Source organism: Syngnathus scovelli, chromosome 1 (genome assembly GCF_024217435.2).
Source record: "Syngnathus scovelli strain Florida chromosome 1, RoL_Ssco_1.2, whole genome shotgun sequence".
Taxonomy (NCBI): domain Eukaryota; kingdom Metazoa; phylum Chordata; class Actinopteri; order Syngnathiformes; family Syngnathidae; genus Syngnathus; species Syngnathus scovelli.
The window spans coordinates 16,551,801-16,566,632 of record NC_090847.1 but is presented as its reverse complement, the minus strand read 5'-3'; the positions used below and the strand labels follow the sequence as shown (position 1 = coordinate 16,566,632).

Here is a 14,832-nt window from a genome sequence, read left to right as displayed (position 1 = left end):
TTTAGGAAAGAAATACACAAAAGATAAAGAAATGTAATTAAAATATAAATAGATTTCTAGTCACATTTAATTCAATAACTCTGTCATGCAAATTAACAATTGGTTCATTTCGCTAGCTTTTATCTAAGCTTGAGTATTTTGATTGACTGTGTCAAACAGGCTTAATCTCAAAGCTTGAGTAATTAATTACCTGTTGCAACGACTGAAATGCAATTGCAAACCCCCAAAAAAAAACATTGGATTTTTTTATCAGCTACACAAGTTCAATGGGATTCAATTTAAAGACTAGTGCTTACAGACAAGGTCACGTGAAAAATCTTCTTAACAATATTGTTTTATGTGGCCTCACTAGTCTAAACATGCCTGTCTCAGTCGTGACCTGAGTCCTAAAGCACTGTGATGTTGTGGCAAAATGGCTGCCCTCTGAGATGGATTGAAACAGATGGATTTTGCTGCTTAATTCATATTGCACATGGACAATATTAATAAGATTTGTGAGGACACACACAACATATTATAAACAAGACTTTCCACCTTGACTTTGAAAATTTGAAGTAATTGCAAGCAGTATTGATTAACCCATGTTTTGGGTAAAAAATATCTTCTTGCATCCTCAGTAATCAAAAGATAACACACATCACAGACATTCTAGGAAAGTATAGTAGATGACAGAGTTTGTTGCTATCAGATTGTTATATAGGCCAGAGGTTCACAAATGTTTAGACCAAATTTCTTAGTTAATATTGGTCAAATGTTTGACCGACAATGGCTTCCCCAGAGAGACAAGGTGAAGGTCTTCACCTCCATCTCCTATCCATTTAGGAGTCTCAATAATGATGTATGAAGCCAATTAAAACAAAAGGTCACTCACAGCATGACACAAAAGGCACTCATGTGTGTATTATCAGTTGTAGCCATGCATCCATAACCCAAAAGAGTGAGTGCATTATGCATTTCTTGTTAGTTGTTTGCGGTGTTGCGCAGAGATTCCAGGATAATGTGTGAAGAATATGAAGAAATAATTTGTTTTCAAGATAGAGTCTTTTGCATAGATTGCAATGGACAATACCAGAAAAGTGTAAAGTTGTTCATGAAAGCTCAATGAAACATGGCCAATATTATATCACAAGAACATCTATACAGGGTGAGTTGTCAAACCAGTCTTTCTTTGCAACTAAATTTAGAATGCCACCAGTGGGGTTCTGGATTACTTGACCATTTTACACAAAAATGAATTGCTCAGATTTTCACTGACAGAAGCTACACTTCTGTAAATGCACTAATATTGGTCAAGAGTACGTTATTTTGTTTAAAAAATTGGCAGAGATGCTATCAACGAATGCAGTTGCAAATCAATAATGCATAATTGCTTTTACACTCCAAAAAAATCTAATTAAATTCTGGTGTATTAAAGATGTGTGTAGCTTCATGATTTCTGTACAAGTCTTGCATGTAGTTATTCGAAAGCAGTCCAAATGCAGTATCCGTACGAGCTAGGAGCTGGCAGGTACAGTCCCAATTGGCCTATTCAGGCATCTGGCTTCCGCTGCTAGAGCCATTAAGAAAGGTATGCCGTGAGCGGTGTGAGACTTTGGGTCAACTCCTGGACCAAATGTGCTCTTTCAGCAAGCACTGTCTGTGTGGCCTTTGATTTCAGTGGAAATAGCTACTAAGCCTGACCCTAAATCAAATTCCAAAAGATGGGTCAACCCTTGAGCCAGTTCAGTCTGCCTCCTGCCATGTTCCTCCTTGCAGGCTTATGCAGTATCTGACCCCACCATAAGGACAGAAGGTTTTTGCACCTGCTGCACTGTTTTCTACACATGCCTAGTTGCTCCATCTGGCCTACTTTTTAATGCACTCTACTCTGCTGCACTCAACTCAACTCCATTTCTCTATGCATCATTTACTCCTTTCTATGTTCTTATATCATTTTTCCTCTTTTGTCCTCGCTGTTGCCTATTTGTCTTCGTTCTTTATACGTTCTTCTTGAGTTTTACACATAGTGAATATTTTCATTCCTTGTATCCTTCATGTAATTTCCAACCCTGTTCTCCCACATTAGAAACAAACCAAAAGAAACATTTTCCATGTTCTCCAGTCAACATTTAAAGTAATTTAGAATTTCGATTTTTGCTTATCCAGGATTTTAAGGGAGCATTTAGGCGAGAAGGAAGTCCAGCTGTCCTTGACTTTTGACGCCATCGAGGAGACTGACCTGGCTAATTACACCTGCTATGTGGAGAACCACATAGGGAGGCGCCGCGGGAGTGCTATACTGCTGAAGAAAGGTACAAAACTCTTTCCCAGCTGTCCCTATTTATTCCACAATAATCTATTGTAAAACTTGAGAAACTATCTTAAAACAGAGCCCTCCAATGCACCTATATACATCTGCACATCACAGAAACATAATCAATGTGATATGGAGGGACATAATATTTAACAATGCTTGGCATCAACCGGCAGAAATGTTGTTAATTTAGCATCAATTAGTTTATAATCTAATGAACAACAGTATCAACAATGGTGAGATGTGGAGCCAAATCCACACCAACATCCACTGCTGGGGGAACTCTTACGGAAGCATCAAAACTAGAGTACAGAACAATCTTGAAGAATCAGCATTCCAACATCAATAAATTTTTTTTGCAGGTATGTTATTTTTGTCCCTTGGAGCTTGCCAGCCTCACATCCTCGAATTCTACAGTACTGTAATTTCTGTGCCTATCTATGGCTTAATGCAAGTGACAGTGTAGAGTTGGGCAAATGGTAGGTTGTGTGTAAATATGTACATGCGTTCACTTTGTTCACAAAATTCATTGAAAGTGCTCTCGGAACTGCATCCTTCTACGGGTGGAGGGATTACAATTGTAAATAGTCCATCCATCCATTTTCTGAACCGCTTAGTCCCCACGGGGGTCGCGGGCGTGCTGGAGCCTATCCCAGCCGTCATCGGGCAGTAGGCGGGGGACACCCTGAACTGGTTGCCAGCCAATCGCAGGGCACACAGCGACAGACAACCAATCGCACTCACACTCACACCTAGGGACAATTTGGAGTCTTCAATCGGCCTACCAAGCATGTTTTTTGGAATGTGGGAGGAAACCGGAGTGCCCGGAGAAAACCCACGCGGGCCCGGGGAGAACATGCAAACTCCACACAGGGAGGGCTGGAGGTGGAATCGAACCCGCACCCTCCTAACTGTGAGGCGGACGTGCTACCCAGTGCGCCACCGAGCCGCCCTTGTAAATAGTCGTAGTATGTTATTTTAATTTGGCAACAGCGTTTATTTACATTAGTGGCTTAAATTGTGTGACAGAAGCCAGTTGTGCTTTATAGTAGGCGCATTGCACTTTATCTTCTTTTACTAACTAAAATTATCTTCTTAAACTTTGGACATTCTCTGCGTGTCTTTTATGCACTCCTTTTTCCTGGCTGGCATTTAATGCTCGGCAGTAACAGTCCATTAGGAAAAACAATCACAACAAATTCCCCTGATATAGTGAATAATCTGTAAAACAAGTAAAAAAAAAAAAAAAAAAAAATCAGCCATGAAGCAAAGCAGCAAAAAGTGAACCTTGATAGCAAGTGATGACTGTACTGTAATGGTGTTGAATTAAGGGATTAGGGTGGGATCAACTGAACTGTGGAAGCCTGCCCTGCACAATTCACACTCGCAGCGTGTAGATTGGGTTATGCCATAATATTTAACAAGTGTGGAGTCTAGGCCCCTGTTTTTTCTGCAATTCAGAATTGCTGTTGCATAATGTGGCGATGTAGCAAAGCAAAGTCCATCAAATGCTCAGAAGCTTTCATGGCACGCAAAGCTCGCCGCCAGCGCTCATTCATCCTGAATAGAGAGCTGAGGATCATTCACGCAAAGCTCGCCACCAGAGCTCATTCATACTGAATAGAGAGCTGAGTATCATTCATTTGGCTGCCTCTCCGAGTCAACCGATAGTCCTTTGCATTCTACACTGTCCGAAACCCTCTGGCAGCCGCCCAAAGACACCATCTCCGAGGCTTGGGCCACAGCAGTCATGCCGAGGTAGCAGCGAGGCTCAACTGTGCGGCTGCATGGAGACCTTCTCAATCAAGTCAATGGAACCCAGCGAGCGATGCGTGCACTCGCAAAAAAACAGAAGCGTCAATACTTTATTTGAATTTGTTTTCATTAATACCGTATTTTCGGGATTATAAATCGCTCCGGAGTACAAATCTCACCAGCCACAAAATGCATAATAAAGAAGGAAAAGACGCACGGGAGTGTAAGTCGCATTTTTGGGGGAAATTTATATGATAAAATCCAACACCACGAACAGTCATCTTGAAAGGCAATTTAGAATTAAAATAAAATAGAGGCAACAACAGGCCGAATATTTGTACGGTATGCTAACGTTACATGACACATAAAACAACGAACTGAGAATGTGCCTGGTATGTTAACATAACATATTAAGAGTTATTCAGATAACTATAGCATAAATAACATGCTAACAAGTTTACCAAACCATCCTTGTCACTCCAAATCACTAAATCCAATGAAATCTTCATCCTTTGTGTCACTTTTAAACAACTCCGCTAACTCCGGAGGTAGAAGATAAGGCGCTTCCTCTTCTACGTCGCTTACGTCAGACTCATCGTCAGTTGCAGATATTATCAACACAGGCTTAGAGCGCCCGCCTGCGGTTTAGTGTGACAATAACATGTGAAATGATATAATAATTTGTTAATAATTTCACACACAAGTTGCTCCAGAGTATAAGTAGCACTCCCAGCCAAACTAGGTAAAAACTGCGACTTATAGTCCAGAAAATACTCAAATCCAGGCAAGATCATTTCGGTGTGGAACAGGGCTAATTAAAAGTGCCATATTTGATATTACACCAAATCTTAGCAACCACAAAGAAAATGACATGTTTAATTAAGCTCAACAAAATAGTGCATTTTACTCAGACTTGTTCTTATTTGTTATGAGTGTTCTGTGCAAGGTTCTATTTATGTGTGCATTTTTGGGGAAACCTTTTCTATGGGTTTTATGATAAACAATGACTTCTTGGTTACAGAGGGTGTTCACATATATGAATGGTGTGCGTGCGCACCTATGGCCACCCCTCAGTGCAGTGTTCTGTCACAAAAGATTTTGGCTATGCCCTTGAACCCATTGCATATGCCCTGGAAAAAGCAGAGAGGCAGTACTAAGTGCATCTAACCAGACCCCCTCAAAGCCTTTACTACACCACAAAATTCTGTCCATAATACTTATGAACATGCTTTGAGAATAATTGTCAAATTTTGTCTATGTGAAGCCCTTTGAGACTGTTTGTGATTTAGGGTTATACAAATAAACTTGACTTGACTTAACAGAATCAAAGCGTATCCAGCCCTCACTGGAAATGAGTCCTACTCACTGCAAGCAATGTGAACCAAACTGATATTGGTCGTACAGAGACCGAATAGCCCAGTTTTTAGGTACCCCATACTCCCGAAGCACGTCCCCACAGAATTTCTGAGGGACCGTTCCATTCAGGGCGGCTCGGTGAAACACTGTAGTTAGGAGGGTGCGGGTTCGATTCCACCTCTGTGTGGAGTTTGCATGTTCTCCCTGTGTCCGCGTGGTGTTTCCTCCAGTTTCCTCCCACATCCCAAAATCATGTTTGGTTGGCCGATTGAGCACTCCAAATTGCCCCTAGGTGTGAGTGCGAGTGCGGATGGTTGTTCGTCTCTGTGTGCCCGCCCTGTGATTGGCTAGCAACCAGTTCAGGGTGTCCCCCACCTACTGCCCGATGACGGCTGGGATAGGCTCCAGCACGCCCGCGACCCCCGTGGGGACAAAGCAGAATATGGATGGATGGACCGTTCCATTCAACTGCTATACTACTGTTTTGCCAATGACATCCAGAACCACATCAACACCAAAGTCATTACCGCTGACAACGCTATCATCACCAACTCGTTTCTGAAAAAAAATGGTCACATATTGGTAGTGGGACTGGTGGTGGTTCTAGTAGTATTACACTCATAGTAGTATGATTATAAATAAAAACGACCCCCCCCCCCCCCCCTCTTGTAAGGAAGGGAATGCCACATTAGATTTTCAAAAAACAACTTGGACTGACAGGTGATGCCCAGGAAGTGCACAGCGAAGCAAATAATGCCTGGAATGACCGGAGAATATAAGATAAGAAAAACATGATCTCATCATTGCCACTTTTGAGAGTCAACTGAAAAATGCATGAGAGTTCCCTTTGTAAAACATTTACGACACGCCTCGTGGAATTTGTGGCCACAAGCAAGAGACAGAGAAAAGTAGAGACAAATAAAGATGCAGAGGAGCGGGCATTCGTTGTTACCTCAATTTCATTGGATAACAGGTCTGAAAAAACGTGCGATTGAATAGAAATGTGCAGGGGTATGGGTTGATCAAAATAAACATACACATAGCAAAAGTGAAAACAGAATGACGTGAACAAGAAATAGTTGATTAGATACACAAGCTGAAGGTGTGGAAATACACTAAAAGAGAAGAAAAAAAACAAAAGAAAAATGAAAGTGAGATGGAGGCAGTGAACTGAAAACGCGTCCTACTGTCTTTTGCCTTGGGTATCAAATCTATCTTAGTGTACTTAACTAGCACCCAAGAGACTCCAGGAAGCACACACACACACACACATACACACACACACACACACAAAGACACACTTGTGCAAGTGCTCAGTAAGAACACACCGACTCACTTTTCCAGTGGAGGGGCATGGGGGTAGGTCATAATTGTTTAACAGAGTAATAACGAGGGTGTATAAAAATGTGTTTGTGTGTGCATGTGTGTGGAGGGGGTGGTCAGGAGTGTTCTTGGGCATTAGCATGATGCAGAACTGGAGCTCCACATAGACAAATTTATTTTTTATTTTTGATGGATTTTGCTTGCATTGGTGTTTACCATTTGCGCTGTGTGTGATGAAAAGAAGACAAGGGCAAAATAGTAATAATAAAAATAATACCAGAAGAACAACAAAATTGAACCCTTGACAGATTAAAAATTATGCATGATAAGCTTCATAAAGGCAGGAGTTTTTTTAGACTGTTTTGGGGCATAATCTCATTGCCAGAGAATGTTCTATATTTACCAATGGTGTTAAATGAAAAACATAAAAACAAAAAAAACAATGATAAAAACACCTCCCGTGCCCCTCCCTTGACATAGGTGGCTCTGATAATGGATGGATGGATGGATAAAAAACTTACAAAACTGGGAGATTCAGGCTTTGCATCAAATAATACACTACTTGTGTAAAATGCTTTGCTCTGTAATTACATTTCCTTCCTTATGATGTGACTTGCTGAACATCAATACCATTCAGGATAGTTGTTTTTTTTTCCTTTGAGCATAGTTAATGGCCAGACATACCAATGTCAGTCATAGTTTGGCAGTTCCACAGTATTAGTCTAAAGGCAGCAAATAATTGCTGTGATCAGAATGCTGCTGCAAATACTCACCAGTTATGAAAATGAAATATCGATACCTCTACTACCAGAATTTTCTACCATAAAATAGATTCTCAGATCAAAATATCAATGCTTTGGATACTTCAGTCATTGGTGGTAATGTATTTCATTAAGAGGAACAGAGTTTAAATTCACTGAACTATTGACATATTGTCTATCAATATGTGGTTATTAAGAGATATTTTTTCCTAATGTGTAAGAGGAGTAGCACGATGTTCTATAGGTCAGTCACCAGATAATGGGGTCATGTGTGGAGCTGTTTCAGCTTGATACACAGCCAAGATGTCCATTGAGTTGATTGTAAGGAGCCGTGGCAACAACAGACCTTTTGAAACACTTCAGCTAAAGCCACAACACAGAATGCAAGGCATTTATCACGGTGTGTACACAAGAGCACAGCGTCAGATGCTGCTGTTAGGGCAAGACGGACATCTACAGTGGAGAGCTTCGACGATGCAGGCAGGTGCTATCGAGTTACAGATGGAGAAGAATTTAAAGCAGTAGCAACAAGTGTCAATACATACTTCAAAAATAGCTGCTTGAGTTGATCTTTGTGTAATGTAAGTATCTCTCCGAGTTAGTCCCTCATAAAAAAAGAAAAAATATCAGACCTGTTGTTCCTGCACCTCATTATGTTCATTTGCCTCTTCCACGAGCACTTCCAATTCCATCACTTCAAACTTCATTTTGCACTTGTAAATAATTTCTTACCACTTTTTTCTTGTAAATACACAAATCTGCACCAAGTTTTACACCTGTGGCCAACAGTGGACACAATCTGTGATTGAACATGCACTTTAGCTGCCACCATTTTACGTCTGCGTAAAATATGAGTAGATCATACGCAACACACCCACCAATAGTGCACACAATCTGTTACAGTGAACACACAATTTAGCATCAACTTTTTGGGACCTGACTAATTCAGGCCCTGACAGACAACTCCCACTATGAAGGGTAGGTTGTTCAGCCCACAAATTCGAGAGTAAGTTCTCTCTACTGTTTGTCATCTTCACTCTTGATGAGGGAGAGTCATCAGAGAACTTCTGGAGGTGGCATTCAACATCGCCAGTCCAGGTTGAAGAGAAAACACTTGTGTGCTCCATTTAGCCTCTTGGAAAATGGAAGAACATGATCATGAGTATAGCCATGCTTCCCCAGGTGGGAAAGAGGTCCGTGGAGGAGGGAGATGACAGCATGCTCTATTCCAATGCCAGGCTGGTAGGCGAACTGCAGCGGGTCCGTCTGGACCTGCTGCCTTCTTTTCCTTGATGCTTCACAGCTCTTTTCTCACCTGGTTAGGAGAGAGGAACAGATTGGTGTAGCAAGGGGTGTGTGTGTGTGTGTGGGGGGGGGGGGGGACGGTAGGCAAGATAGAGTGCTGCGGCATTGTCTGTGCGAGAGCAGGGGTGCTTGTCTGATCAGGGGTACTGAAGAAAAGGTTCGGATCATTCACTCACTGCTTCTCAACCGTCCAGTCATTTGCAGCTGGTGATTGTCTTAGGGCTTGTTCTCATCCTCTCTCTATTCAGCTGCATTTTCTGCAGCTGAATATCCATCTTCCTCCTTTTGGTGCCTTTCAAAATAACCTCTCTGATTTTCCTCTGCTCATTCTGCACAGTCCGTAAGGAGGCTCTTTTTGTCAGGCAGAGAGACGCGATGCTCTTAACAATTCAATTACGCTTAGTGAGGTCTGATTTTTATTTATTTTTTTAGCAAGCTCCGTTTCCTTTGCCTCCTGGTGCAACGCCTCGTAGCAAGGTCATATCAGAGCGTCGGAACGCAACACGACAGCCGAAATAAAGCACATGTTATGCAAAGTTAGGACACATTATCAAAGCTTGATTTCACACACTATGTGTGATTGAATTATGAGTGCGTTCTACCAGTCACCCAGTTGGTAATTGCCGAATGCATCTATGTTTTATGTGTTTTGCATACACACATGCGCACACGCACTCGCACGCGCGCACAGCTCGGCTTTGTAGTTCAGCAGAAAGAGCTGCCTTTAGCCAAAACCATAAGAGTCTCACGAGAAAGAAAAAAAAGAAGGTTTGGAGACAGTGACAAACAGACGAGCAGACTGGAACATGTTTGATTACCATAAAGTCTGTTAAATATTTGTGATGTTCTTATTCTGAGTTTTGCTTTATTTGTCATCACCTCATTTGGATTTTGTGTATTTTTCTGTGTGATGTCATCAGAGGAGGATACTATGAAAGAAAAATTCTGTTTGCCATAGGGGAAAATTATTTTCTGTATTATTGTGCTTATGTATCATGTTTTATATACGAGAAGCTAACAAACTGAACATGTCTGAAAAGGATAAATTGTCTAAAAGTTAGCGAATGACTATATGAGCACAATTTGTTCAACTTTGCAAATATTTAGACAACCACAAACCATGAAGTGTGGATAGACAAACATATAGCATGTTGTGCAGCTATTTATGCCAGTTTGTATTCTCTATCTTTTTTTCCTCTCACTATACTTCGAGGATTGGTAGTAGGTGACAGTGTGGCTCTCTAAATGTTGAAAAATGCAAAAATGTTATCTGAGCACCAGCAGTGGTAGACAAGTAATTCATTAGTAATGGAAAAATGTGCGACAGTTAGATGAAGGCAAGATAAAGGAAAAGGGAAGTAAAGAGAGGATGATGGAGGAGGAGATAGGAAGGCTGTGATGCAAGCAGGGTAGAAAGAAACTGGATTTCAAAAAATATATATATATATATATATATATATATATATGATGAGGCAATCTGGGGTTACGTAACATTAGTGCAAATTTTTGAAATTAATGAAATCTACCAATTGCATCCCTACCTGCATCTTTATTGTCACTGTGCTATTATATTCTGCAGTGTCGTGTGTGTGTGTTCTGAGTGGAAGTCACATGTCACAGCATCGGAGAGACGTCTACTGGTGGAAGTTGGTAAACACTATGTAATGTGATACATATATTCATGCACAAAATGACAGCTGGACTAATGCAAAACCTGACAAAATTCCAGAATTCACAAAGCTTAATGTACAAAGTCAGAAGTATTGGGACACCAGACCATCACACCTATAGGAAGGGAAAGTGGAAGACTTTGAGTTGTTCTTCTCTTTACAGCTTTATTCTTCAGGTGAGACAGACGTGTGCTGGCTCGCCATCTCTAATTTAGGCCATCCCGAAAGGAGTTCGATGGGTTTGAAGTCAGACTCTTTATGCACCAGCCCATTTCTGCTACAGAAAACACATGCTGACCCTCGAACGTAATTAAATCTGGTGACTAAGAAAAAAAAACAGCCCCAAAAAAATCACAATTTATTTATTAAATGTTTATTTTTGTTGCTGGAAGAAGTGTATTTCTTGGTTTTAATCATCCAGTAATGGAGTAAATGTTGAATGTTTCTGTGTTCGTAGCTACAATGTTATTTTGCGTCATGCATTGTCTTCTAAGCTCTTTTAATGTATTGCTAGTCATTCTTCTGCCATTTGATAAATGTTTTGCTCTATTTTCAGTTCATGCTGCAGAGAATTCAACTAATTGTACCAGAAAATCTTCCAGAGCACAATTGTTATATATTGTCGCATTTTGTCCGTCTATGTGTGAGCGTGATGAAAAAACGCTCATCAAAAGCAAATCCCAGTGCACGAGCTCTTAAACCTCCATGTTTTCTTCTGACACATTTTTAGAAATTAAGATGTCCTGTGCTGAGATCAATTCCTGGGTAACAGGCAGGAGGTCGGAGCAGGGAGGAGAAGAGGAGAAACACATTAGGGATTGAAAATCATCCTCTTTGAACTGTTGAACCAGACTACGACTGAAAAGCACATTTGGTATCTAAAAGGACACAGATACTGTATTTGGATTAGTAACACATAGATCAAGGCAATGTCAGACATCTTATTTAACTTTGACAAGCCGAATATCATTCCTGAGTTAGCTACCAAAATGTCTTTCCCAGTTTTTCTTTTGTAGCATACTCAATAGTGAATGCATACAATTCTCTGCAACGACTGTAAAAGATAAGATGAGTTGTGTGTGCAGAGACGGAGGAGATGTGGTCAAAAGCCCAAGTGCTTATCTGGCTGTAAAGTGGTCAGGGTAGTTGCTTCTGTGCAATGTGTGTGCGTTTTGTTTGTGTTCAACGGAGCGCAAGATAGTCATAGATCCCATTTACAATGGTGTCATTCACCAACCCCGTTCCATCAATGTCCAATCCACTCCACTCCATCCTGCCTATCATGACACAATCATCATTCAAACTCACACTCTAACAATTGTAAACTTGTGGGACTCTGTATGCAGTGGTGCAATATGCTATTGTGAAGTCATCAGTCACAGATAATAAAGGCAACTTGTTGAGGCTGAACTTTTGTGATTTCAAGTATGATTATCTGACAGATATTTAATCATTTGGAAGTCCATGACATCAATTCCTTAAGGTTTTAGCTAACTCATGTTGTAAATAAAAACATTTATTTTGCACAATCAATCAAAAATTATGTGGCTGCTCAATTTTAAATGGTATTAGTCAGTTTTTTCCAACTTTTTTTTCCAAAGTGTTGCATTTAGCTACCCTGCCTCGTCCGTGACAAAAGCACATACTTTATAATTAGCAAACTAATATTTGTAACGGCAGATAAAAAATGTCACAGAAAATTAAAATTTCTGAAAAAAAATTATGTTCTTGTCTGACCGATGAACTCAAAGCTATTTTTCTTCCATTTGAATACATAGGTTATTTGTATATTCTGGCTATCTACTAGCAGGTAGTACTTTTGCCACTCACTGTACATCACTAGCATAGCTAGATGAACAAAGACAGATTTTGTAGTAAATACATTCAGACCAATGAAGGCACACCTGATGATCTGTCACATCATGCTTATGTAGCGTGGCACATGATTTCGAATCACTCGGCGACACCAAGCTTGTAGTGCTCATTGCATATTTGAGACACAAAAACGCAATGAAAATATTTTGTTTTACATTATCTAATCTCACTGTTGAATGGATGTACTGAGAGACAAATCAATTCTCAAAGAAAGCAGACATTTAATGAATGAATTGAATGAATACCCTGGTGAATTTTGTCCTCTCACACATTTAACACATCTGACGGGTTTTTTCTTCCCTCATTTAAAAATTATTGCAGTTTTATTGACAGGAATGTTAAATATCCTGAATGACAAAAGAAATTAAAGTCAAAATGAGCATATGCATAATTAATGCTGATGAATGAATGACTCCTCTCTAGTCATCATACAAAGTGCAAACATTAACAGTAATACAATAGACATTGTTTATACATTGTATAGACATTTAATAGCTCTCTACTGGTATTTTGCGGGGGGGGGGGGTTGCATTATGGTGATTTTTGGTAAATTGGTGAATTATATATTTTGGAGAATTGTCTGCATCGTTGATTTCTTTTTGTTTAATTGATGAATCGCTGATATGACTGTGTCCTTCCTATTTCTTTGACTGCAGATATGTATCGTTTGGAGTTGGCTGGTGGTCTGGGTGTCATATTGCTGCTGCTGGGAGTCCTAACGGCCCTTTATAAATGCTACAACCTGGAAATTATGCTATGCTACAGAAGACATTTTGGCAGTGATGAAACTGAAGATGGTAGGTATTTCTTAAAGTGTTTTGAACAACAAAAGATGTGTCAACAAGTCTGTCTTTACAAGATATTTAATGCTCAGTTTTGATTGACACCACATGTATTATTGGTTGTGGTTAACTGCAATGTATCATACTTGTTAGATTTTTATTTAATTCTATCTCTACATACATTTACATTAATGGGGAAATTGTGAAATACTTAAAAACATAACCTGAAAATCACAACTTATTGTCAAATACTATCGTTGCCTTTTTTAAGCTCAGTAATGTTTCACCTAAAATTGCATTATGAATGCTTATGTCCTGGTAGAAACCAATTGGTAATTTCTTTCTCTGTGTGTCTCATCAGATAATAAGGAGTATGATGCCTATCTGTCCTACACCAAGGTGGACCTGGACTCTTTGTGCAGGTAAGTCGTGTCTTTGGGTTTACTAAGCACAAAAATTAAGGCATGTTAGCAAAACACATAAGGAATTGCAATAAGCTCAGAAATTGTCTATTTACAATCTAGGTAAAAAAAAAAAATCTATTTTGTTCTGAAATATGGTGTATACGGTATAAGAAGTAACAACAAGACAAGTACAAATTAAGAGGCTGTTGTGTTCCAAAATGCTAACATACATAAAAATGTGAACTGATTATTTTCAAATGAAGCTAAACTGTACAAAACTATCCAGTAGCTGAAAATTTGAGGTCACTGAAACGCTCTTGTCCAAAAATTCAAGCAGATTTGCACCAAATTTGTTTTTTTCATCCTTGAGTTCTTGAGTATGACAAATTCATCCATCCATCCATTTTCTGAACCATTTAGTCCCCACGGGGGTCGCGGGCGTGCTGGAGCCTATCCCAGCCCTCAACGGGCAGTAGGCGGGGGACACCCTGAATCGGTTGCCAGTCAATCGCAGGGCACACAGAGACAAACAACCATCCGCACTCGCACTCACACCTAGGGACAATTTGGAGTGCTCAATCGGCCTACCAAGCATGTTTTTGGGATGTGGAAGGGAACCGGAGTGCCCGGAGAGAACCCACGCGGGCCCGGGGAGAACATGCAAACTCCACATAGGGAGGGCCGGAGGTGGAATCGAACCCGCACTCTCCTAACTGTGAGGCAGACGTGCTACCCAGTGCTCCACCGAGCTGCCTGAGTATGACAAATTAATTCTACAAAAAGAACTCTGACAGACAGGGTGGTGTTCATGGTTTAAAACGCATGATTTCATTTGAGAGTAATTATTTTCTTTTTTTTTTTTTACTCGGCTTTGCCCCTCTTCCTGCTACTGAAGCATTTAAAATGAGAAAACCAGGTACTGCAAGGTACTATCAGCCAGGGTTCTAAGTATGCTAAGATGATTCCTTATGAGTGAAATAACACCACTGCTTTTTCATTGGTTGAGCAGTCATTATGTAATACTGTAAGAAATTACCAAAATGCCATATTATCAAATATTTCCTAACCGATATTATTCTTGTTTTCAACCTCCTCTTCAATCAAATTAATCCCAACAGCCACATGCCAAGAAGTACCGTAAATACTAGAGAAATGTTTGTCATTTATTGGAATGCCAAGTGTGTTCAGTGTGATGTGTTTTCCACAACCTTAAGTTGAGGAGAGTTGAACTGAACCAGATATTATTACAGTTCCCAAGCTGTAGGAAGATCATAGTAGTAATTTGTCCATGCTGTTCGGTCACTGAAA

The 14,832-nt window shown here is 40.2% G+C and overlaps 1 protein-coding gene across 2 annotated transcripts in view; it reads left to right on the top strand.

Annotated features, from left to right (window-relative positions):
• The window catches only part of il1rapl2 (interleukin 1 receptor accessory protein-like 2), a 209,901-nt gene that overhangs the window by 185,044 nt on the left and 10,025 nt on the right, over positions 1-14,832 (top strand). For both annotated transcript variants that reach the window (XM_049718946.1, XM_049719029.1), the window contains exons 9-11: positions 2,146-2,291; positions 12,995-13,135; positions 13,482-13,542. In XM_049718946.1, coding sequence (XP_049574903.1) covers positions 2,146-2,291; positions 12,995-13,135; positions 13,482-13,542 — 348 coding nt within the window. The remainder of the gene's footprint in view (positions 1-2,145; positions 2,292-12,994; positions 13,136-13,481; positions 13,543-14,832) is intronic.